This window comes from Phragmites australis, chromosome 20 (genome assembly GCF_958298935.1).
Source record: "Phragmites australis chromosome 20, lpPhrAust1.1, whole genome shotgun sequence".
In the NCBI taxonomy this organism is placed as follows: Eukaryota; Viridiplantae; Streptophyta; class Magnoliopsida; order Poales; family Poaceae; genus Phragmites; species Phragmites australis.
In genome coordinates, this window is record NC_084940.1 from 927,976 (window position 1) to 950,481 (window position 22,506).

Consider the following 22,506-nt stretch of genomic DNA (forward strand, 5'->3'; position numbering starts at 1 on the left):
CTTGGAGCAAAGACCACTTCGTGCATGGTGCAACGACCAGCGTGACAGCAATGAAAGACTATTCAACAATACAAGACACCTCTACGTTATGCAAAACTATGGTAGTGTCACTCGATCAAAATATACATCCCTGGCACACCCAAAACAGAAGTACAGATGCACCAAGATGATTACAATTATTCTGTAACGGGCTCACAAGACCCTCACAGTGGAATGCACATGACAATTACAAAAGATGAAACTCTGTGGGAGCGATTAGGGCAGTTCCTGTGACATGTCCTTGGAAAAACTGGTGCCGGTAAGCATCGCTCAGAGATCCTCGGGGCCATTGACATGCTGGAGTGAGCAAAAGCCATGTGTCAGACCGCGCACACCGAAACACATTGCAATTGGGAATTTCAGATGATGACACGAGGCTCATACCTTGTTCTCAAGCACAACTCCATCTGGAATCTCCAACTTCACTCCGGACTTGGCAGTGATGGTCACCTTGCCCTGTAGGCAAACATCAACAATGATTCAGGCACTTTTTTTAAAAAAACACAAATGCCACAACTCGATAAGGGGCCAGTATGAAGTGAAGTGAACAGATACGAGATCAGAATGGACAGATAAATTGGTAATTTAGCATTACGTTCATTTACAGGACAATTGACAACTAAGCACCACGGATGGCAACCATGGAAAACCAAGAAATCATCCAATCACTAGAGGTTTACCTTGAGTGTAATTCCAGAGCCAAACCAGACATCACCAGAAACCTTTAAGCTGTCAAGATCGACAATGCTGGGGATCGATTTGAACCGGGCCAGGAAATTGGCAACCTATAATTATTGGGGAAAAGAAAAACAGATAAGCTATGGCCGCACTCCAGTTTCCCCTGATCAATGATTTCATCAATATCCGTTCTCTATACTATTTTTTGAAGGAATAGCAGGACTATTCAACTGATGAAGCTCTATAGTTGAAAATGTCTTCAATATCTTGCAAACGAACTGCTTTACCTTCTTGAATTCAGGCCCAAGCTCAATGGAAGGGTTAGATGGATTCGCTCTAGCTGGGTTGCGGATAACAAAACCATCAACCAAGGTGTACAGATCAGACTGTGGAACGAAAGTGAGCTTAGCAGCAGGCTTATTGTGATATAAAACCAACAAAACTTCTAGATGATTTCAGAAATACCTGAACAAGCAATAAATCAGATGCAGCCTTCACCGGGAGAAACCTTGAGCGGGGAACATTAATTCCGATGGCTTTGTCGAAGAACTGGTTAAAGGAAAGAAAAACATTAGAGCATTAGTCAATGAAAACAAACAGATGGAGCACTGAGGCATCATATGATGAAAGCTGTTTGTATACCCGAATAGCTGCCCCAGCTGCAGTTTCTAGTTGCAGGACTTTCACACCATCAACTTCCTGTAAATGCCAACTGCTTAGTAGAACTCTAACATTCTTAATAGCATTCAATAAAGAATTGTACTGATGTACTCCTATATAAATGCTACGCATAAGTGCATATCATAAAAATTCAGACAGATGGGATACCTTGGGGTTTGGAATAATTTCCATCTTAAGAGCCTCAGCTTCTACAAGTCTCTTGATAGCCTTAAGGTTCACCCACCTGATGACACCAAACTGTTAGAGGCGGCATTTTTTTCTTAATTAAAGGCAGACAGGTCAGGTTTCATACAAGTTGTTAGTGTTGAATATCTTAAACTTCTCAATTGACTTGAACTCATTCACCTGGACAGAGAGAAATAGAATAAAAAAGTAGAACAGGTTGTGTTAGCTCTTACTACCCCCAAAGCTGATGAAATCATGGAACAAATTAACAAACTAAATTCATGCAGAAACATCAACATACATGCTCATCAGGTACTTGGGCAATCTCCAAAAGCTGCATAAATATAATAGAAAGAATCAGCATCACCTAATTGTCTCGCATGCCAGAACCATCAGGAAATAAGCATGATGCTCTGTTTCAAATATAAAATCGCAGCTTCAAGTTCTATCAAAGCCTTCCTTGATGTTAAAACCAGCAACAAGCATGAGAACGAAACAGCAGTGTACCAAGTACTTATTCAAGTTGAACAGCAAACAAGCAGTGTACCTGAACTCTTCCTTCGTAAGAGATGAGGGTACCACCTTTAACATCAGCCAGTGTTTTTGGAGTAACCTGGATAAATACAGTACTTGAGTTTTATGTTGCACAAATTCAAAAGCAACACAAAACAAGCTATTATTGCATACCTCCATGCAGTACTCATTCTGGTTATTGATCAGGTGGTTTAGGATCTCTGTGCTGGTTAAGGACACAATTTACAATTCAAAGCACATGACAATTTTAAGAAAGTATCAATTAAGTCAAGAAATTGCACAAGTTTGATCATCTTATTTGGATACTGATGTCAACTATAGCACCCAAGTTGTCCGAGTTCGCAACAAAGACGTACTCCTTGCCCTGGGATAGTAACAGGAAACAGATAAGCAAAGGAATATGCAATAAAAAAACAAGACAGATGTTCAGTCAAAGCTTTCCATGTGCTATTTCAGTTCATTAATTAGTCCCTAAAAAAGGTTGTTCAAGTTGCATAGTTATTTCAGTTTTTATTTCTCAGGAAAGTGAGGAACACGCTGAAATTTTCAACTGTCTTCAGAAATAGTACTATTGTTACTTTGCGCCTCTTTACAAAGCAAGCATTGAAGTGTTGAACACTAAAACATGATTTATGAATAAAGCATAAAAACAGTACATTATAAAGGAACAAAACGCCTTTTCTTTTGATCAAAAAATAGGGGACCCTTCGCAATGTAAGAGGCAGGATATGAATAGAACATAAAAAATAGGATACATGGCCACATTTACAGATATTTGAATTTAAGTGAAATCTAGCCATAACAAGGTTAATATTCTGGAAACCATAGACTACAGAGTACAGAACTACTTTTGGAACCACTTATGCTAGCCAGATATCAGGACAAGACTACTGCAACTTTTTGCTTACCTGTGCCAATAAGATGTCAAGTTTCCCACTGTTGTTCAAAGAGGGGAACACATCACCATGGCCTGGAGGATACCTTCACATCCAAAAAATCATAAGAAATTGATGATCAGATATGAGGGCACTGAATCTATCCAACTAAACTATAAATGGTGTAAGGTTCAAACTATACATATAAACCTTCAGTATAAAGTATCCATGAAGAAAGGTGAGATTTCATTCAGAGTATGCATTGACATAATATGGTGACTTTATAATAATTAAAGAAGAAGAAGAAACTAACCAGCCATCCTTCCCTGTTTTTCCTTTGCTTGGAAGTGGCGAGAAGTCCTCAGTAACAATACGAGGATACTGGCTCTGTTGAAGAGAATGCAATTCTATCAGCTAACATTGCTTGTCATGTAAAAATGCCGTGTAGCTCAAATAAATGAAGTTGATGTATAACAAAAACAGGCTGTGAACCTGATTGAAAGTGTGAATTTCAATGTTGGAGTTGGAATACTTCTCAACAATCTTCAGGAAAAAGAAAAGAGTAAGTAGCAAGCATGTTAGTACAAGTGCTAAGAAATCATCGAGCTTATGTGAGACAAAAGCAAAGGGAAAATGGAACCTTCTGGGTGTCATCGTGAGTGTTGAAAGAGTTCATTAGAAGTAAAGGGACATTACATCCATACTTCTTGTTCAGAGACTGCAGACAAGTGCAACTTATAAGGCACAGACCGGTACACATCATATCAGTCATTAAAGAAAATTGTCAGGATAAATTAATAATACCTCAATTTGAATCACAATAAGGTCAAGGAATGTGAAGCCATTGCGAACTTCAATGACAGACCTGCAAGGTACAGGAATCTTAATTTTGATACTTGCTTCAGGGGCTACCATCTCAAAGATGAAGAGATAAATATAATATTTCTAGTTTGCCAAATGTTTCCACATTGCAGTCCTGCAGCTAACATCTCAAAGATGAAGCAAGGGTTATAAGATTTCTAGTTTACTAATAATTATCATCTGCATCAAAGTGTTGCTAAAGCAAACCATGTTTGGCATACAGCCAATCACGACATTGTTATGAATTGATAAAACTCTTCATTGATCCCCTTGGACCAACAGTGAAAGATCATGTATAGCAGTGCAGACAATAAAACTATGTAAGAAAATACAGAGTATTCGGCCTAAGGCAGCCAATACCTAACAGAAAAATTAAATATATTTCGCTAGATTAAGTGAACAGAGTGATCAGTTTTAGAGCACTGGATCCAGCTCAACAAGCAATGCTGTATATGTCAAGGAGCTTAACGACACCTAACTAACCAACAAAACAATTATGTGTCAAGGCATCAAAGGTCAGCACATTATGACCTGGCCAGATAAAAAAAATCACCATACTATATCAAAATAACAATTATATCATGCAGACAACATAAATGCAAAGCCAGTAGCAAATTTTAGCCATTCATAAATTCATCTAGAAGCACAGAAGGTGGTCTACACCTATTGGAGCCCCAATACAGTGACCAAAAGACAAATGTATGAGCATATAAAAGCGACAACTAAACTATTCCATTTTCCATATTCTTCCGGATCACGGTCACAGACATTGAGAGCTCCTCAGCTAGGGGCATAAAAATCAGAATCAATAAGAACAGGTCACAATATGTCATAAGCCCAATACCGACGAACATTATATATGGCATTTGAGCAGGCACACCAAATTCTAAAGAATAACATTGATATGGTATTTGTTTACTCATTTGTATGCATTAGAAAGACCAAGATTTACTAAACGGAGCAACTACAAAACTAACGACCAGGGAACTAACGAACAGAAGTAACATAACCCAGAAACAGACAGCTAGAATATTATATACTATATTATTGGTGCTCTGCCATGTCACAGAAACCATGTTCAGGAAGATCAACATCTAGTTTGTTCTGCTGCTCAGTGCATGAATCTAACCAACAAATACATGATCCACACATGCTAATTAAAAAGCAACACGCTCTCTAGATTATTTCACAGTTCAGCACTTGCCTCACACAATTGTAATGAACAAAGCTAGATACGTAATCAACAGATCTCAGAACTGGTACAATTCAACTGATCAAAAGCAGTGAAGAGGATGGAAGTATGCTTACTTGGGGCCAGTGCAGCCCATGGTCGTCCCGAGCCCTCCATTGAGCTTCAGCACGACGAGCTTGTCCAGGAGCTTCTTCGTCGCCTCGAGATCTGCATCACACCAACACGATCCAGTCAGTGTTCACACACAGTCACTAAAACATACCCGATCCGATCCACAACCACCACCCCCACACTCATCTCGGATCAAATCGGAGCGAGTGATCGTACCTTCGGGAGGAGGCGCGAGGGTGTCATACGGCACCACCACCTCATCAGTCGGGGTCTGGATCTTGCTCCACTCGATCTGCTCCGCCTCCCCGCTGCCAAGCGTTACCACACCCATCAAACCCCCCAAATCAATGGTCACAAAGCAATTGAAGCGAATTTTCTACGGGATCTAAGTACCTGAGGTAGCGCGACACGAGGCTGATGAATCCGGCCTTCTCGTTCTCGCTGCGCGAAAAAAAAAAGGAACAACTCAAAAATCAGCACAAAAATCGGTGAAACGATCGCCCGGCAGGCGAGATCCGGTGGAGAGGGGGTGGGGTACTCGCCTGATCTGGTCGAGCTTGGCGACCTCAGCGCGAAGCTTCTCGAGCTTCTCGTCGGCCGAAACGGCGGCGGCGGCGGCCATCTCGTGGGCGCGTCGCGACGGGATTCGCGATGCTTCGAAAAGCAAGGCCGGGAGGAGATGTCAGACGAGCGGCCAAGTGCGAGCGAAGCGGTGTGCGTGAGAAAGAGGGAGCAGTAGCGCGGGCTCTCTTTTATAGCGCCCACGGCTTCCGTCACCCGCCGTGACGGAATGTGCGGCAGGGAAGCGGTATGTGCCGCGCGGGTAACGGCGTTTTACACGTGGCGGGAGGGGAGGGGACCGGCCGGGCGACTCTTGGCGCGGGGACGGCGTGCTCCGCCGGCGTCGCGATCGGGAAAAACGGACGGCGCCGCTGAGCTGGCGGTTTTTTTTTTTGTTTTGCGGGCTGGGGGCAAGGTTCCACTGCACGTCTATTGTACACGCGCAGCACGTAGGATCCGTATGCGGGTCACCACTTAACTATGCACATTTTTATATATTATTTCTTTTAAAATTTAATTTTAAAAAATATGAGTATTTGTGTCGAGTTTAGAACTTGACCGGTGAACATATGACCCTAGCCAACTAAACTATATTCAGTTCACTAATCATCATCGTTAGTATTTTCTTTTTTTAACTGAGATGTTGTGTTACCTTTTCAAAGGGAGTTTTTCTTTTTTTTAAAGACCTTTCAAGGAATTGTTACGAGTATGTTATGTGCATGTTGTCGTGGAGAAGTACAAGAAAAATTGGATTTTGTAAACCGAAATATGGTGGGCGCCCGTGGTCTGATCCTGCGTGATGGTGGTGAAACATTGAAAAGTTTAAGCCGCTGGTCAATGTCTAATAGTATTATTTAGTTTAGACTTTTTATGAACTGAACATCGATTAGTTTAGACTAAAAGCAATGCACTATGTAATTAATAACATCTTTTCAGAGAGAAAAAAACTCTAAACTCCTGATCAAGGCACAGTGTAGGTTCGACCAGTTAGGTAGAGGAATTCCATTGTGGGTTCGAGCATGTGCTTTACTGTGCCTAGGTCTAGAATGCCTTTCTCCATCTTTTTGTTTTTTGAAATGGTGCATCTTTGTAATTGATCTTTCATTGTTAGGAACTAAGATATTGTTTGGTTCCACAAATGATAATGTGAATGGTAATGAAAATGAATTACATGGGGAGATCACTGATTCCCTACTTAGTTTGGTTGCACAAGGTAATAGTAAGCGAAATGGATTATAATATTTGGTTGCAGTTCAGGGAAAGGAAGACATTTTTCAAGTTCGAATACTTTTATGAGACCTGGTCTACTGACGGACCAACCAATACAGTGCATAAGATACTCTGCTTCTCTTGAATCAGTGCTAACTAAAAATGATCATGTAAGCAGGTCAGATCATTTTAAACTAATCATGTATCAATTATGAAAGAAATTCAAAAGGAACATGCATGTTTACATTTGAATGCCCTCATGGAACTCATAGAATATAACTATGAGCTATCTTGAGAACATATTAACTCCAAAGTAGTACACCGTACTTCAGAAATGCTACTTGAACCCGAATAAGAGCTGATTACAGTATTTGCATATTTCAAAGCTGAAGTAACAATTTTTAAAGCTCCAAGAGCAAGTTGCATGCATCAAAGCTGAAGCTTGAGGTCCAAACATCCTGAATTGTGACACCCTCTTTTTTGTTTCTAGCTTCTAATCACTTCTTATTTGCTTCTTCTGTAAAAAACAAAATAAATTATAATATGGTATGAGATGCCATACTTTCGTACAAACAAATAAAAAGAAATGGCATACGGTGTGCTAGTACAGTCCTAAAAAGGACATGGAACAATAGACAGATGAAGGGTATTATAATCTAAAAAAGAAAAGAGCTCAGCATGATTTTCACATTTGACAAAAAAAAAGACAAGGGACAATAGTCAAATGAAAAAAATACATAATTAAATAATGAGCCCAGTGTCTATTAGAATACAGGTGTATTTCAGGTTTATTCACAGGTTTGTTTCACCACGTTTCTTTCTTCTTGTTATTTTTGTTTGTCATTGATCGCCATGTGGCATTTCTTTCACTCCCTCGAATTAAGCAAGTGCTCATAGTATAATATTATCAACACTAAATTCAACACTGGACTAATAGTTTTTTAAGAAAAAAAAGGTAATTTGTGAGAGATCATATGAATATCTGATATAATGACAGTTTCAAACATTAAGACACGCTAACCAGTGATCACAATCTGAGGCTACAAAATCTTAACCACTTAAGCTTTGCAAGGAACCCTCCCACAAGCAAGCTTTGCAGCTCATTGAGCCACACATCCTTCAATTTCCAACCATATATGCTATGATTAGGTGTCAAGGCGCACTTAAAATTATTGTACTGTGGTTTGTGCAAACCTCATGTTCCACGTAGGGATTAAATTTTTGGTGAAATTTTTCAAATTTAAAGGGGAACGAAATATCTAATTTTAGAATTTTCTTTCAGTAACATACGAGGCATACGAAACGAATGATGAAAAATGACCCAAAATTTGATGATATTTTGCGAATTTTGGTCTTTTCACATGTGAACAAAAATTTATACAACGAAATTGAAATCCCTGTTCCACCAACTATGTCCCATTTAAATATTTTTGTATTTTATTTTCCCGCGCGTGTCGGTTCATGCAAAGAGTGATGTCCAAGCTATATTTGTTGTTGCGTGAACAAAGTCTGGTAAGTATCACAAGATGAATCAAATAGTATTTTCTTTTCTTTTTTTCAAGCAGTGAAAATGTTGATCATTAGCTCTCACCTGGGAATTCATAACTGACAGACAGATCAGTCAAGAAAAATTGAACACTCCTTCAGAGTTCAAAGTTACTGTACTTTCCCTGCAAGTCTACGGATTGTATCTCGTTAACCTCCATTCAAACAAGCTCTTAATCTTATATGAAATGTATCTCGTTAGCCTCCATTCTACAGACCTGCCTTTGAGCAGTGCAAAGTTTGAACAAAATTTTTTGGCAAAATTAAGTGATACCATCATAAAAAATGTTTATATTGAAAAATAACATTAGCTATGAGAATGATATATGAACTCGATGATATTTTTTAATTTTTATGATATTTATGATACTACTTAGCAAATTGACATAAAAAATTTATGTCATCTTCATCACTGACAACGGACGGTGTGTTTGGATCCTCCGTTCGCTTGCCTCGCCTTGCTACGCCAGGCAAGCGAATCCTTGCCAACATAAACTTTGAGATAAACTAGCCACCCATTCAAACGCTTGGTTTTCTTCGTATCGTCGCTCAGCAAGGCGAGACCAGTTTTACCGGAGGTTCCAAACACTCTCGGACGAGGCATATGAAATTTCGCGAACTGCGAAACCCCCACCATCATGACTAACGAGTACGAATTTAACAATAACATTACTTCATTTTCTCTACTCAAACATATTCGATTTGAAGGCGTCCTTGCTTTATTACCGCCTTTAGGTACGAGTTGTGCAGAAGGAAGCCGCCAATTTTGTAAGCTAGCAGTAAACTTCTTTCCGCCTTCTAACCAGCAAACTGAGCCCACGGGCCCACTGTCATCGACGGATCAATCTAAAATTTGGCGACCCGCGAAACTCCCCGCGCAACTCCAGCCATCCAGAACCTCCCGGACCCACCTGCCATCCACCCACCGACCCACGAAAGACGAAACCACGTCTCCCTCCGAAATCCGTGGACCCCGCCACATCCTCACAAAAGAAACACACCTCCCGCTCCCCACCACGTCACCGATCCGCGCACCCTCACTTTCCTCCACTCCCCGCCATCCATCTCCCATCCAACGGCGGTCAACTCGAGTCACGCGGATCGCACCCCGTCGTCTCCACCAAAACCTCGCTTCTATAAAACCCAAGCCCACACGCCTCCACCACACATCTCACCGGCAGTCCCCTCTTCACACGAGCGCAGCCACCACCAGTCCACCACCCACAACATCTCAAGGACTCGAAGCAGCAGCGAGCGGCGGCGATGTCGGGGAGGGGAAAGGGCGGCAAGGGGCTCGGGAAGGGCGGCGCGAAGCGGCACAGGAAGGTGCTGCGCGACAACATCCAGGGGATCACGAAGCCGGCGATCCGGAGGCTGGCTCGCAGGGGCGGCGTGAAGCGCATCTCCGGGCTGATCTACGAGGAGACCCGCGGCGTGCTCAAGATCTTCCTCGAGAACGTCATCCGCGACGCCGTCACCTACACGGAGCACGCCCGCCGCAAGACCGTCACCGCCATGGACGTCGTCTACGCGCTCAAGCGCCAGGGCCGCACCCTCTACGGCTTCGGCGGCTAGGTTTCTACCTTACGCCAGTCTGGATGTAGAGAGAATCGAATCGAATCGGTGGTAGTAGCCCGCGTCTCCCTCTCTTTGTTCATGTTGCCGTTGGTGTAGTAGTTGTCTGATTGGTCACGGTGCCATGTCGTTGCAATTGGATTGGATGGGGAATGAGTAAAAGCCATTAGTTGTTTGCTCTTCAACTTTGCATTCAGTCGGTGCTTGAGTAAATTTCCACCAATCCCATTAGTCTCTCCTTGTGCAAGCATTGTGCAAACCGTTCTGTTACGATGATATGCCTGCTTAAAGAATTTTAAAGCCTCCCTTTCCCTTTGTGTTGGCACACGGTAATAGTTTGCTCAGAATTGTGGAACGTTTCACTCAAATTGATGTTCCAAATCATCATGAAATTGCTGCACTGAACTACCCAGAACTCATCCATCGCTTAGAGATGCGGCTAAAATCCGATCGCAGCGCTGAAACTGTGAATCGTGGTTGCTATTGGGAGTGGAATCGTGACGGTACTTTGGGTAGAATGTGCGATTTGGGCGTCCGTAAGATTAGAACGTGATTCAAATCGAAGTTTCAAATCATCCTGAAATTGTCGAATTCGAACCGTCATGAACAAAAGCACAAAAAGCGTCAGTGCCCAAGCTCCACCCATTGCGCCTACCAGCGGCACCGAACCAGCTCTTGAAGCACCGGCTCAAGCCCGCCGTGATTTGGAGCTGGGGAGAAGCGACGATGTGGCGGACGACGTGGGCCTGGGCTCGTGCGCATTCTGCCGCCGGGAGTTCTGGTCCGCGCAGGCCCTGGGCGGGCACATGAACGTGCACCTCCGCGACCGCGCAGGCGCAGCTAGTGGTCGCGTCACCGGCCACATGCGAGGTGCCCCGCGCCGCGGCGGCGACGGAGTATGCGTATGCGGTGCTGTTCCCGATACTGAACTCTAATGCTGCCAGCGGGGACTTACGGCTCTCCACACCCGTGGTGCTGGGGCCCGCGCACCACCAGTGCTACGGTTTCACAAGACCTCTGGTGGCTGTGACCGATTGAGAGAACAGAGAGCGAGAAGATGAGGATGACCGTGGACGCGCTGCTGCTCGGATGCCCTCGGGTGGACGACTGCGTTCGGCGAGATAGCGACCCTGGCGTGGTCGGGAAACGAAACAAAGACCGGGGGTGGACGGTAAATGAAATACTGACCACCAGTGGTGGAGCGTGAGCTGAAATCAGTTGCGGCGGCCCTCGACGAGCAAGGAGGCCGAAAGAGGTGAGCGCAGAGAAGGGAGCAGAGCCCAGTTGGTCTCCACTACGCTCCGCCCCTGCTAACCACCCCTGGGTAACTCGTGGCCGTTGGATCGGAGTTGTGTGGCCAGGATTGGCGTGGGTAATTTACAAAGGGGTACCCTTTTCGTCTTCCTTCCTCTACTGGTCTTCCCGCTCGACGATTCGCCGGAACGCGGCACCGGCCGGCGATTGGTGTGGGTAAGAACAACGCTCCAAATTGAGGACGCACGACTGTACTCCAGGTCGGCGGAACCAATGGAGACGGATGGAGCCTGCGCGGTGTCTCCATCGCGGATACGAGACGTGTGACCAGTGTGTGAGCAGTTTGGGGGGGGGGGGGGGGGCGCAAAACAAACAGCAGGTTGGAAGGGCTGCAGTCCAAATCTCCAGGCTCTAGCAGGACGCACCAGCAGATGGAGAAAGACAAGAGACAACGGCCTCCAAAGAAGCTTTGCTCCTTCTTTTGATAGTTTGCATTGGGAGAGTGGAATCGTGACAGTATTTTAGGTAGGACGTGCGATTTGGGCGTCCGCTTCGAAACCTTCCCCCTTTCTGATGGCACGGCACGATGCATTTCACTCCGTAAGTGTAGAATGCGATTCAAATCGAAGTTTCAAATCATCCTGAAATTGTTTAATTCGAACCGTCAGGAATCCTTCCATCTCTGAATCTGTGAATTCCTGTTGGGATTGGTGGAGTGCTATTGTGCTAACCTGACTAATTTTGGGGATTTGGCTGGAGAAGGGTTTGCAAACTAGCACCCGCAGCCTGCAGGTGCCCACCGCCACCAGCCCCAGACCGAAGCATCCGATGGTACGTACACTCGGCAGCATCCGTGGCGTGGGCACAGGTACGAGCTCAAACCCCTCTCCCAGTTCAGCGATTTCGTCGAGCACCTGTGAGGCGTCGCCGCCTGTGCTGTCGGAAGGCGCTGGCACACCGATCACTCATCCGTTCACTCATTCTTACGTCTCCTGCAGGCCGCGGCCCGTGCCCCGGCGCTTGCTTCCTCGTTGCAGGGCGGCGCGGCGGCAAAGTGCAACCAGGCTCGGAGTTGCTGTCCGCTGGGGCTCGGATTTCGCTTTCCTGCTCGATCGGTATTTGATTTCCCTTCCTTTACTTGTCCTTATTAATGCCTATCGGTGTTGATTTCCCAAAAGCTGCTCCGATTAGCTATCAGTGGATTAGTCTTCCTGAGGGTTCTTGTTCCCTGGGTGTGGCTTTCTCAGCCCAGCTAGTACCCATGCTACTTCCGTCGTTATCACGCTATCTCTGGTTTGTCGATTGAATCAGGTATTTCGGTTCAGCTGTTTAGGATTGAATCATGACCCTTGAGAGTTTGACACCAACTTTCTGGAATCGGTGTCAGTCTGGAATTTTTGAACTTAGCATCAGTGTCTGACCAAAGATATGGAATTGTGCTAACATGCAGATAGTTTTGTTGGTGGAACACTAAGATTGAGTGCAGGTATTCAGTAGCAATTTTTATTTTGAGACGAGGAGCAGATACTTCAAAATCATCGTGGTATCGAGTAATCGAAGTAAAAGTACAATTTTTTTTAGGGTTATACTATGTAAATCTAATTGTTAACCAAATTCTGAATTTGCAACCTGCCACGAAAGGCTCAAAGTATGAAACACTTTGAAAATGGTGTGGAGCTTAGGCTATGGAAATCTATTATTTGCTACCAGTCCAGCATCAGTCTTGTACTAATTTTGCAACTCAGAAACCTCATAACATTAGTCACGATGGTTCACTAGCATCCTCATACCATAGTGTTTCTAGTCTAAATCCAGAAATTGAAAGTTGACAGTTCAAAACCAATCGATTCTTCAGAACTGTACCATACTGCATTTCTGACTTGTGGTGCCAATTGTTAGGTCATAGTTTTTGTTTTTTTTGGAAAACTTTAGCAGGTGCTCTGCTATTTCATTAAAGTAGAGTGCCAAGTAATTGCATAGGTAACAACCCTCCTTGTGGCTGGACTAAAGATTGAAGGTCATATTCTATTTACTATGGGGATTGCCAACTTTTGGTGGCCTTTACTGTCAAATGATATTAATACCGTATATAGGAGTACAAAATTTATATGCATCAAATTAGATTTCTGCTTCTGTATCGTACCTTTTTCACTATAAATCACTGTGTTTGATGATAGAAACAGGAAAGCTGAAACGTAAAGTACAAAGAAGGATGTTTATCTATTACAGTACTACAAGAGGAAAAGTAGAACCTACATGAAGAGTTAAGAGTCCATACTTAGGTGGTCATCCTGTCCAAACTCCGAAGTGAGATGTGTTGTTATCAAACATATACAAAGTCACGGTACAACTGATAACGGAATTTCTAGTTAGATGAAGTTAAATAACTGGTCTTGTCGATTCCATTACTTTGCTTTGTTGCACCAAAGATCATCAGCTATGAACTGCATCCATGAGTTGTCTTTACCATGCTCATTTGAACCAGATGACTGTCCGGCATCCCTGAAGTTTGTAAATTGCTCTTGATTTCCTTTAGCCTGTGATGAGCTGCACTCATATTTCTTCTCAAATTCACCAAATGCCACGTTTTTCTTGAAAACCCGACACAGTGCAAATGAGTCCTGTAAAATAACAATAAGAATCAGCAATAAATTGACTTCATTTCTGTTTCCTAAAAAAAATCAGATGGGTTGTTTCTTTGTTGAGTAAATTTCGCAAAACTACAGATATTTTGACAAAAATTATCGCAAAACTACAGATTTAAGCAGTAGCTTCGCAAAACTATAGATTCCAATTTTATTGTAAAACTACAGATACTTTTTGCAAAACTACAGATTTAAGCAACAATTTCACAAAACTACAAATTTAGCACCGATTTTATCACAAAACTACATATTCTAGAGGAGTTATTCTCAGTCCCGTTACCATGATGACCGGGCCCTGCTTGCAGTCTCACAGCAGCTGCCAGCTCATGAAACGGGTCATCCAGGAGTTCATGTGACCGCAAATAGGGCTCATTTGTCAGGTTAATAAGTCTACGATAGAATATATAGTTTTACGATAAAATCGACGTTAAATTTGTAGTTTTATGAAATTGTTGCTTAAATCTGTAATTTTGCGATTTGCGATAATTTTGCTAAAATATCTATAGTTTCATGATCTCCCGAACGGTCCGTTTGATGAGCTGACAACTGTTGTGAGACTGCAAGCGAGGCGCAGTCGTTATGGTAATAGGGCTGCGGATAACTCCTCTAGAATTTGTAGTTTTGCGATAAAATTAGCGCTAAATCTGTAGTTTTGTGAAATTGTTGCTTAAATATGTAGTTTTGCGATAATTTTGCTAAAGATATGTAGTTTTGCGATAAATTTGGCATTAAATCTGTAGTTTTGTGAAACTATTGTTTAAATTTGTCGTTTTGTGATAATTTTATCAAAGTATATGTAGTTTTGTGAAATTTACTCTTCTTTGTTTTGCATGTATCATGGGAAGATTTCAAGTTTGACCATGTGGATGAAGAATTATTGCCATGCAAAATTGAATATAAGTATGTTGCTTCTTAAACTTCCTTCTACCCTTCAGTGAATAACATAAGTTTTGCTGCTAGAAACTTTTCTTGAGTTAAATGCCCTGTTTGTTCAAATTACACTTCATGTTTATCACTTGTCTTAAGAAAAAAAATCCCAGAGTCAGGATTCAGCATCAAGTGCAGCAGTAAATTAATAGTGCGCAGATTCTGAACTGATATCATGCTGCTGAATAATTCTCTTAGAACACGAGCAATCACCCATACCCCAAACAGTTTTACTGTGATACTTGCTTTGAAGCCAAATTAAAATTTCATGAATGGTTGTAGTTCAGCTCTTGTTTTGGTTCATAGAAAAGTCAACTAATGCAATTTTTTTTTTGACGAAACTAATGTACATTTCAGAGTGAGTAACATCCTAATTTCATTTTTAGCTTGTAAATGCCCTGTGCAGTTCGATCTAATTTACACTAAACATGGGATCAGACATTTTATCAGTCCTGGCTTTGAGTTTTTTACTATTAAGTAAAATAAGAGTGGGACATGGAGAATAAAGCGGAAAGCCACCGACACAACAATGGGGCACAAAAGGATGTCTAAGCTTCAAGGTAGCATCCACATGCAACTGACCTAGATTATGTATATTCTGAAGTCTGCATCATGAGGTGATGACGGCACCTAACCCGTACAATCATGTAGTATCATTTCATATCATCTACCAGGAATTGGATGTTAAATTTGTCTTATCAAGAGCACCAGAAAAAGCGTACCATGTCTGACCCCATTAGAGAACTGGAAAAGAAACTTCTGTACTTTGTAAAGTAGCTATGGTCTATGGAAGCAAGGAATACTTTATGGCTACCTCTGATGGATATGGGGAGAAAAAGGGAGAACCCTAACTTTACATGCACTCCATGCATAAACACGTAGGTTCCTTAAACTAAGAATGCCCTAATTTGTTCTTCTATCTGTCTCATCATCAAATTTCTCTTAGCATCATATCTATAAAAATTCTTGCGTATTTAAGGATATGGTTACTACAGCATTACATAAATACAGAGAATGCACATCCTTTTATCTGAGAATGCTGGCTAGAATTCTAACTCAGGTCACTAAATGCAACAGAAGCAACACACAAGGATTTAAGTGATACTGATGTCTAGGAGGATGAATGAGTCACCTGAATCCCCATGGTGTTCTCACACTCACTTTCCTCGATGCGATATTCATGCATCACCCAGCTGGTCCTGAGCCCCTGAGGAGCTCGACCCTTGTAATAGACCAATGTCTTCTTCATACCAATTGATCTGTTCTGGTAGTTGATCCGCCGATCTTTGCCAGTCGATTTCCAGTATCCTGCTTGGGTTGCGCGGTTTGTGCGGCATCCATTGGGATACTTCCTATCCCTTGGCCCAAAGAAGTACCACTCAGGATCTCTGCTAGGCAGGAATGATTTCTCTTCCAAAACAAAGATATCTCAAGTTCAGTCAGAAGTGATGAAATCTCAGGATGAGCAACTGAATGGGCTTGAATTTCAGGTTACCTGCCAGCTGCCAAGGCTCACATTTGTAGAGGTCTACTTCGGGGATTATGTCGAGCTCGATGCTGAGTCCATGGACCTTCCTCTTGAGATAGTAGTTAACAAGCTCCTCATCAGTTGGATGGAACCTAAAGCCTGGCGGGAGATCAGCCGGCGCCATGACCTCCCAGCTCGCCGCCGTCCTTTCTTGCTGATCTTTCTCTTTGTCTTTACCCTGTCTTTCCCTTCCGCCTCCGGCCACTGTGCTCTTTACTCTTTATCTCCTCCGTGAAACGATTCAAAGCCTGCCCTACAAGTAGCCGTGTTTCCCTTTACAGGATTCCCACACAATCTCTGGACGTCTTACAGCACCGCAGGATCTTCTTTTCTTACTTTTTAATGAAACCGACTTTCATTTTATTTTTCTTGATAACACACTTTTATGATATTTTTTTCTAAACACACAGGATAGCTACGCATCTTTGTATTAAGGGAAAATAGAAGTTTACACAACGACCTTACCGGGTCACAAACTTACAAAAAGAGGTAACTAGGCAAGGAAATTACGAGAGGCGTAACAACAAGGAGCTGAACCGGTGACTCAAGTTAGATTAAAGAACCGAAAGCAAGCAGCCATTCTTTGAGCATTGCTAGATTTGTCGCCCCTGCGCTGCACCATCACTCGATGTCATCCCAGATGCGAGCCACCATGGGGTCCGAAGAGATGCGATGGTTGTTGAAGACCACATCATTTCTTGCTAGCCAGATTCTCCAATAAATAAGCAGAATTATGGAGTCGAGGCCCTTCTAGAACGCTTTGTCGACACCCTTTCGTAGCTCCGACCACCAGTCCAGGAGTGTAGTGTCTGCAAGCGGCGTATGGATCCCCAGGACGCGTCACCAGAGCTCCCTTGCGGAGACGCAGTGCAGGAGGAGATGATCGGTTGATTCCTGGAGCTGAGCACACATGGTGTAAGAATCATCATCCCGAAGTCCGTGGCGCTTCCTGCGTGCCGCTGTCCAAAGCCTGCCATGGATCGCAAGCCAGCCGAAGAACCTTACCTAGATTGTGGAGGCCTGTATTGGGATTCGAAAGTTGTCACGGCACTGCCCACTTGCACCGTGAGGTATGTTCTTTTGTTCACTGATCTTGTTTTTGTGTCTCAGAAGCTTAGTCTCTATGAAGTGTCATAGAGAAGAAGAGAACTAAAGGCAATGTCAGGCTGCTATAGTAACATGTATCTGTATCTTGGGATCAGCATTGCAAAACAGAAAGTTTATGGATGGTAAAAAGAAAAAGAAAGGTTCATGTAGCCATGAGACCTTCCAGTGTCAATGAGCTTGCATTGCTTTCTATTTAGCCATCTATATCAGACAGAACTTTTAGGTTTAGATTCTGATAAAGGATTACTCGAGTACTACGGATCATCAATCACCTTTTTAGTTGAGCATATATATGTCTCTGGAAGCATAAGCTTGATTGTCTTCCATAGAAAGCTCCTTAAAGTTTAATAATAGATATGATCTAGATCCTTTCTTTGTTAAACCAAAGATTTAAATACAATGATCACAATCTCAATCAATACAACAGAGATTTTATTTGCATTGCAACCTTGGATAGGGGAAATGTCCTGTTCATCCCTTGGTAACTCGCTGCTTTTTTCTTCTTAACTTCCCCAACACTACTATGATAACAGGCATGCAAAGAGGTCTGCAAGTAGTCTTACCCAGTTTTACTGGAAAGACAGGCATCCTCGTCAGATGCATGTGATCTAAAGCAAGTTTTGTTGCTAAATGTAGTTTTGCAAATTACTTTTGCAGTCGATATGCCTGTCGAAATAGCGGAACGGTTCAAAGGTGGTGCCAGGGTACTGTTGACCTGAGAGGGGCACTCTGAAGTCTGAACATTGCAGAGGCAACACGCTCACAGCAAAGTTGCACAATGAAGATGCGTATAAGGTAGACCGCTGAACTTTGAGATAATTCCTTGTATGCCATCGATTTTTTTTTAAATCCTCAATTTGCCAAAAAAAAGTTCTTGTCTCTCATTTGCCACTGCTTGAAATTTTCCTTTCCCTGTGTACCACTACCGTCGTAACAGAGCTGACGGCAATGGCACACAAGGAAAGAGAAATTTAGTGTTTTCATTCACTATGTGCCATTAGAATTAACACTATTACGACGCCAATGACATTAGGATAAGGATAATTTCAAGTAGTGGCATATAAATTATGAGAACTTTTTTGGTGGCAGATCGAGGATTTTGACAACTATATTGATGGTATACAGGGAATTGTCTCCAAAATTTTTGTTTCACCAAAAGCTACAGAAAAGTATTCCTCAGCATATGGTTATTGGAAAACTGTTGTTGCAGCACTTCTCGGAGAATAATTTGCTGCGTCATGTGGAAAAATGCAGTCCAAGATTTTAAGGTTCGGAGGGTCCAAAGCATCTCTCTTATATTTATTGACCTGGAAGGAATCCTGATTGACATTCCAGGGCTACTGCCAACAGCATGCGGTAACCTTCGATTCTTGCTTGTGGAATAGTATTCCTTCAACCCTTTGCGAACCCAAGTATTTCAGCTTAGTAAGCCTCGCAACTGAAAGCATGTAATGGAACGCTGCTACTAGGTTTTTCCATATTACCAAATTTATAGAGTTCTTCATATGTGATATGGTACAATTAGAATCAAACCTGTTTGAAAAAGTAAGCCTTTCAGCCTTTTCAGTTATATATTTTTAAATGGCAAACCTGTTTTTGACAATTCTACAACCTCTTCACTAACGTTATATATGTATGTGAACAGCCTCATCTTATGGTAATGTGTACACTGATCAGTTAGTCTTTGAGTTGCGTTTTGTGTTCATTTTCCCTTTTTCATTTACAGACTGTAGATGCATTACATAAGACGATCAAAATCAGAGGTGCCAGATTTGGAGCTTAACACTACTTCAGAAGACAGGTATAGTTGGCATAATTGTCTTCATTTTTAATTCATACTAGGCTTTTTGTTAAATAAAATTATATATAGGCACAAAACAAAAAACTATGCAATGGCATAGCTATATTCACTCTGCTTCACAGAAAAGAGAAAAAACTTCACCCAAGAAGCACAATGCATTCGAAGAACAAAAAAAGGAAAAAAATATGAAGAAAAGAAAAAAAACATCAAGTAGCTGATTGTTCCTGTATAGTATAGAAAATATAACCCTCCTTATGAACTCAACTCAAGGAAGGACTCCAACAACCTTGAGGCAACGATCCTTCAACTCCCAGCAATAGGATGTAAGTTGAAAACCAAAAGGATGCCTTATTGCTATGATCTTACAGCTTGTAGCTTGATCGGTAGTTATTGATAGCTAGCCAGCAGCATCGATCACAAAAGGAAAGAAAAATAGTTATTAGTAGAATTTCCATGAACAGATCAGAGAGCCAGCCTCTCATCAGCTGGCCAGGGCGACGCAGGAGGTGCTCTCCTCGGCGCCATCCGCCGTGCTGGAGCACCAGGCGTCGTCGGAGATGAACTGCATCCAGGAGTCGTCCTTGTCCGCGTCGTCGTCGGCGCCGACGGAGGTGGACCCGACGGGCACGTCCGGCGACGGGGTCTGGTACTCCTGGCTGCCGCTGGCGAGCAGCTGCTGGCAAGCGCCCTCCACCAGCGCCATGCTGCACTGCGCTTGCAGTTGCAGGTCGTCCACCTCGGTGCCCATCGCGTTCTTCTTGAAGACCCGGCATAGCGCGTAGGTGTCCTGATCGAGAGAATGCAATTAAGCGCAGAGAAAAGCAAAACAAAGTCGATTAACACATATGATCTATCTATCTTTGGCAACAGTTCATGTGCTACACCGATGCATGATTATGTTTGTACTTTGTACTACATCCTACATACGCTAAGTGAATTTTGAGCAAATTAAACACAAACGATGCCCTTTACTAATGTTTACTGTGTTCTATTCTACTCTTGCTATCAGAAAAGAGAGGATTTGATTTGCTATTCAGCATGGAATAAAGCGGAAAGCGCGCGACACCGACATGCGTGGCCATGAGAGCGGGGGCGCGCCAAGAGGGCGCGCGAGATGGCTTGCTTTGCTTTAGTTTGCCCTTTAACACCTCATGATCAATGCACAGCCCAATCCAGATCGTGTCTGCTGATCTTAAGGAGAAGATTAGAAGATCAATATATGCATGGCAGTAAACAGCTGGTAATACAACTTGTTAAGACCCCGGGTAAATTTTCCCTTTGTTTCTGGTCAGCAAGGCAACAGATTTGTCTCATCGGAGGACAGAAAAGCAAAGCACGCCACTGCTACTACCGCGCGGTACGTACAGACGACGACGCAAGAAAGGAGTATTCAGAAAATTTGGGCCTTGTTCTCAAAGCCCTACTAGCTGGAGTGTCCTATATTATGTAACAAGTGCACGCAGTACATGATGATGATCATGTAACCATATGTAAAGAGGCAAAGACCAAGATGACACGAGAGCAGTGCAAACGAGCTAGCTAGTATTGTAGCTATTCAATTCTTATGACTGCAGTGCTGCAGTTGAGCGCTACAATGCAGATTCGATCGGCACTTACGTCGTGTATCGCGTACGTACGTACAGCTGCAGGTAGGTACTAACCTGGATGGGCAGTGTGTCCTCGGCGTCCTTGTCGTCGAGACGGTACTCGTGCATGACCCAGTCGGTGCGGACGCCCTGGGGCGCGCGGCCGCGGTAGTAGACGAGCGTCTTCTTCATGCCGATGGGGCGGCGGCCGCCGTGGTGCAGCACGCGCCGGTCCTTGCCCGTCGACTTCCAGTACCCGGCCCGCGTCGCCCGGTTGGTGCGGAACCCATTGGGGTACTTGCGGTCCCGTGGCCCGAAGAAGTACCACTCCGGGTCACGGCTCGGCAGGAACGACTTGTCTTCATCATATCACCATGCATGCAAATCGATTAAGACATGCATCCATCACTATGCAACGTATAGTACATGATCACTAGCCAGAGATCGATCGATCATCTATCAGGACACTAGCTTCGTTCTGTGGATGCAGGCATCATGCATGCATGCATGCTTGCAACAGACGTCGATCGCGAGTATATATGTGCGTACCTGCGAGCTCCCACGGCTCGCACTTGTAGAGGTCGACCTCGGGGATGATGTCGAGCTCGATCTTGAGGCCGTGGATCTTGCGCTTCAGGTAGTAGTTCACCAGCTCCTCGTCGGTCGGGTGGAACCGGAACCCCGGCGGGAGCCCCACCGGCGCCATATATCGTATGTAGGTGGTGATGATCGATTGATGTCGCCGGCCGGTCGGCGATCAAGCTGGTCAGCTGGAGGAGGGACGGCCGGCCGCCGGTGCAGCAGCGGCGAGCTACGAGGATCCCTGCGCGCGCAGGTTGTGGGCGTGGCCAAAGACACCTTGCTTCTTATCTGGTCCTCTTTGGGCACCGCTGCTGCGGATCGATGCCTTTGCCAGCTACCCCCCTTATAAGTAGGTTTTTTCTCAAGATCGCGCGCGTCAGCTGGGGAAGAGTACCAGTCGACACAGTCATGCCTCTGTCACGATTTTGGGCGATCGGATGGCCACCTTTAGTTCCTCTTTTCCAGATTCCCGAGCTAGTAGCCCTCACAAGCTTGACCCTTTTCCACGGGCTCCATCGATCGATCCGGCCCCGGCCTCTAGATCTCTCTTTCTCTCTCTCCAACCCCCTGATTTTGATAAAAAAACGTATGCCTGACTCTCTCATCTAACTGCAGTGGGCCACTGGTTTTACTAGACTCTAGCTATCTATGTCTTTCGCTGAGAATTGAGATCAGTGCATATCTTGTCCATTTTCTTGATTTATTTATGAGTGATAAATGGTTCTATGATCTATCTCCAAGAGTTGCGTCCCTCATATCCTGTGGTTTTTGTAAATGTATGTTGTGGGCGCCGATGATAGTCACTCGATCGGTGGATAATATTATTGGGCCAATCTAAACCACCGGATAAGAAAAATGGACGGCATGCACTCATTTAGGTGTACTGTAAAAGTCCTCTATATATATACGCGAATATAGTATCAGATCTTCTTATCATTAAGTTGCATTTATTTCCTCTTGATATATATCTCAAATGGTATGCGCAATACTAGTAACGAAGTTTTCCGCTCTTTAAATATTGGTGGCTACATATGCACATAATATTTTTGG

The 22,506-nt window shown here is 43.5% G+C and overlaps 4 protein-coding genes and 1 long non-coding RNA gene across 7 annotated transcripts; 2 read left to right on the forward strand and 3 right to left on the reverse strand.

The window, feature by feature from the left end:
• Window positions 1–86: 86 nt before the first annotated feature.
• Window positions 87–5,853, reverse strand: LOC133901273 (UTP--glucose-1-phosphate uridylyltransferase). Its single transcript, XM_062342578.1, has 21 exons — window positions 5,679–5,853; window positions 5,530–5,577; window positions 5,353–5,444; window positions 5,142–5,232; window positions 3,777–3,837; window positions 3,613–3,690; window positions 3,465–3,515; window positions 3,286–3,359; window positions 3,006–3,078; window positions 2,404–2,461; window positions 2,251–2,297; window positions 2,111–2,176; window positions 1,865–1,897; window positions 1,691–1,743; window positions 1,546–1,621; window positions 1,360–1,416; window positions 1,183–1,266; window positions 1,005–1,103; window positions 720–824; window positions 424–495; window positions 87–336 (listed from the first exon to the last, which is right to left on the reverse strand). Exons 1-21 carry the CDS (start codon window positions 5,756–5,758, stop codon window positions 310–312), a joined length of 1,425 nt encoding a protein of 474 aa, XP_062198562.1. The 5' UTR covers window positions 5,759–5,853; the 3' UTR covers window positions 87–309.
• Window positions 5,854–9,608: 3,755 nt separating this feature from the next.
• LOC133902282 (histone H4) lies at window positions 9,609–10,211 on the forward strand. Its single transcript, XM_062343889.1, has one exon. It carries the CDS (start codon window positions 9,715–9,717, stop codon window positions 10,024–10,026), a length of 312 nt encoding a protein of 103 aa, XP_062199873.1. The 5' UTR covers window positions 9,609–9,714; the 3' UTR covers window positions 10,027–10,211.
• A 1,441-nt stretch (window positions 10,212–11,652) lies between these two features.
• On the forward strand, window positions 11,653–20,802 carry LOC133902345 (uncharacterized). Of its 3 annotated transcripts, none has more exons than XR_009906851.1 (8): window positions 11,653–11,880; window positions 12,043–12,148; window positions 12,279–12,395; window positions 14,771–17,450; window positions 18,145–18,282; window positions 18,698–18,843; window positions 19,214–19,288; window positions 20,298–20,802. It is a non-coding gene; the product is annotated as an uncharacterized LOC133902345 (long non-coding RNA). The 3 variants fall into 3 exon arrangements; XR_009906852.1 differs by having other exon boundaries at window positions 14,771–14,825; XR_009906853.1 differs by lacking the exon at window positions 14,771–17,450.
• Window positions 13,293–16,504, reverse strand: LOC133902344 (NAC domain-containing protein 54-like). The gene is made up of 3 exons (XM_062343935.1): window positions 16,348–16,504; window positions 15,985–16,262; window positions 13,293–13,901 (listed from the first exon to the last, which is right to left on the reverse strand). Exons 1-3 carry the CDS (start codon window positions 16,502–16,504, stop codon window positions 13,686–13,688), a joined length of 651 nt encoding a protein of 216 aa, XP_062199919.1. The 3' UTR covers window positions 13,293–13,685.
• On the reverse strand, window positions 19,374–21,761 carry LOC133902342 (NAC domain-containing protein 54-like). Its single transcript, XM_062343934.1, has 3 exons — window positions 21,424–21,761; window positions 20,950–21,233; window positions 19,374–20,075 (listed from the first exon to the last, which is right to left on the reverse strand). Exons 1-3 carry the CDS (start codon window positions 21,578–21,580, stop codon window positions 19,770–19,772), a joined length of 747 nt encoding a protein of 248 aa, XP_062199918.1. The 5' UTR covers window positions 21,581–21,761; the 3' UTR covers window positions 19,374–19,769.
• Between the last annotated feature and the right edge of the window lie 745 nt (window positions 21,762–22,506).

Excerpts from the sequence above, each read along its gene's own strand:
- LOC133901273 (XM_062342578.1), bottom strand. The coding sequence starts at position 5,758 with ATGGCCGCCGCCGCCGCCGTTTCGGCCGACGAGAAGCTCGAGAAGCTT. Across the intron at positions 3,079-3,285 it reads AAAACAGGGAAGGATGGCTG|GTATCCTCCAGGCCATGGTG; the intron begins GTTAGTTTCTTC and ends TTGGATGTGAAG. Across the intron at positions 1,267-1,359 it reads CAGCTGGGGCAGCTATTCGG|TTCTTCGACAAAGCCATCGG; the intron begins GTATACAAACAG and ends TCCTTTAACCAG.
- LOC133902282 (XM_062343889.1), top strand. The coding sequence starts at position 9,715 with ATGTCGGGGAGGGGAAAGGGCGGCAAGGGGCTCGGGAAGGGCGGCGCG.
- LOC133902344 (XM_062343935.1), bottom strand. The coding sequence starts at position 16,504 with ATGGCGCCGGCTGATCTCCCGCCAGGCTTTAGGTTCCATCCAACTGAT. Across the intron at positions 16,263-16,347 it reads TGAGCCTTGGCAGCTGGCAG|AGAAATCATTCCTGCCTAGC; the intron begins GTAACCTGAAAT and ends TTGTTTTGGAAG. Across the intron at positions 13,902-15,984 it reads AGAACACCATGGGGATTCAG|GACTCATTTGCACTGTGTCG; the intron begins GTGACTCATTCA and ends GTTATTTTACAG.
- LOC133902342 (XM_062343934.1), bottom strand. The coding sequence starts at position 21,580 with ATGGCGCCGGTGGGGCTCCCGCCGGGGTTCCGGTTCCACCCGACCGAC. Across the intron at positions 21,234-21,423 it reads CGAGCCGTGGGAGCTCGCAG|ACAAGTCGTTCCTGCCGAGC; the intron begins GTACGCACATAT and ends GATATGATGAAG. Across the intron at positions 20,076-20,949 it reads AGGACACACTGCCCATCCAG|GACACCTACGCGCTATGCCG; the intron begins GTTAGTACCTAC and ends TCTCTCGATCAG.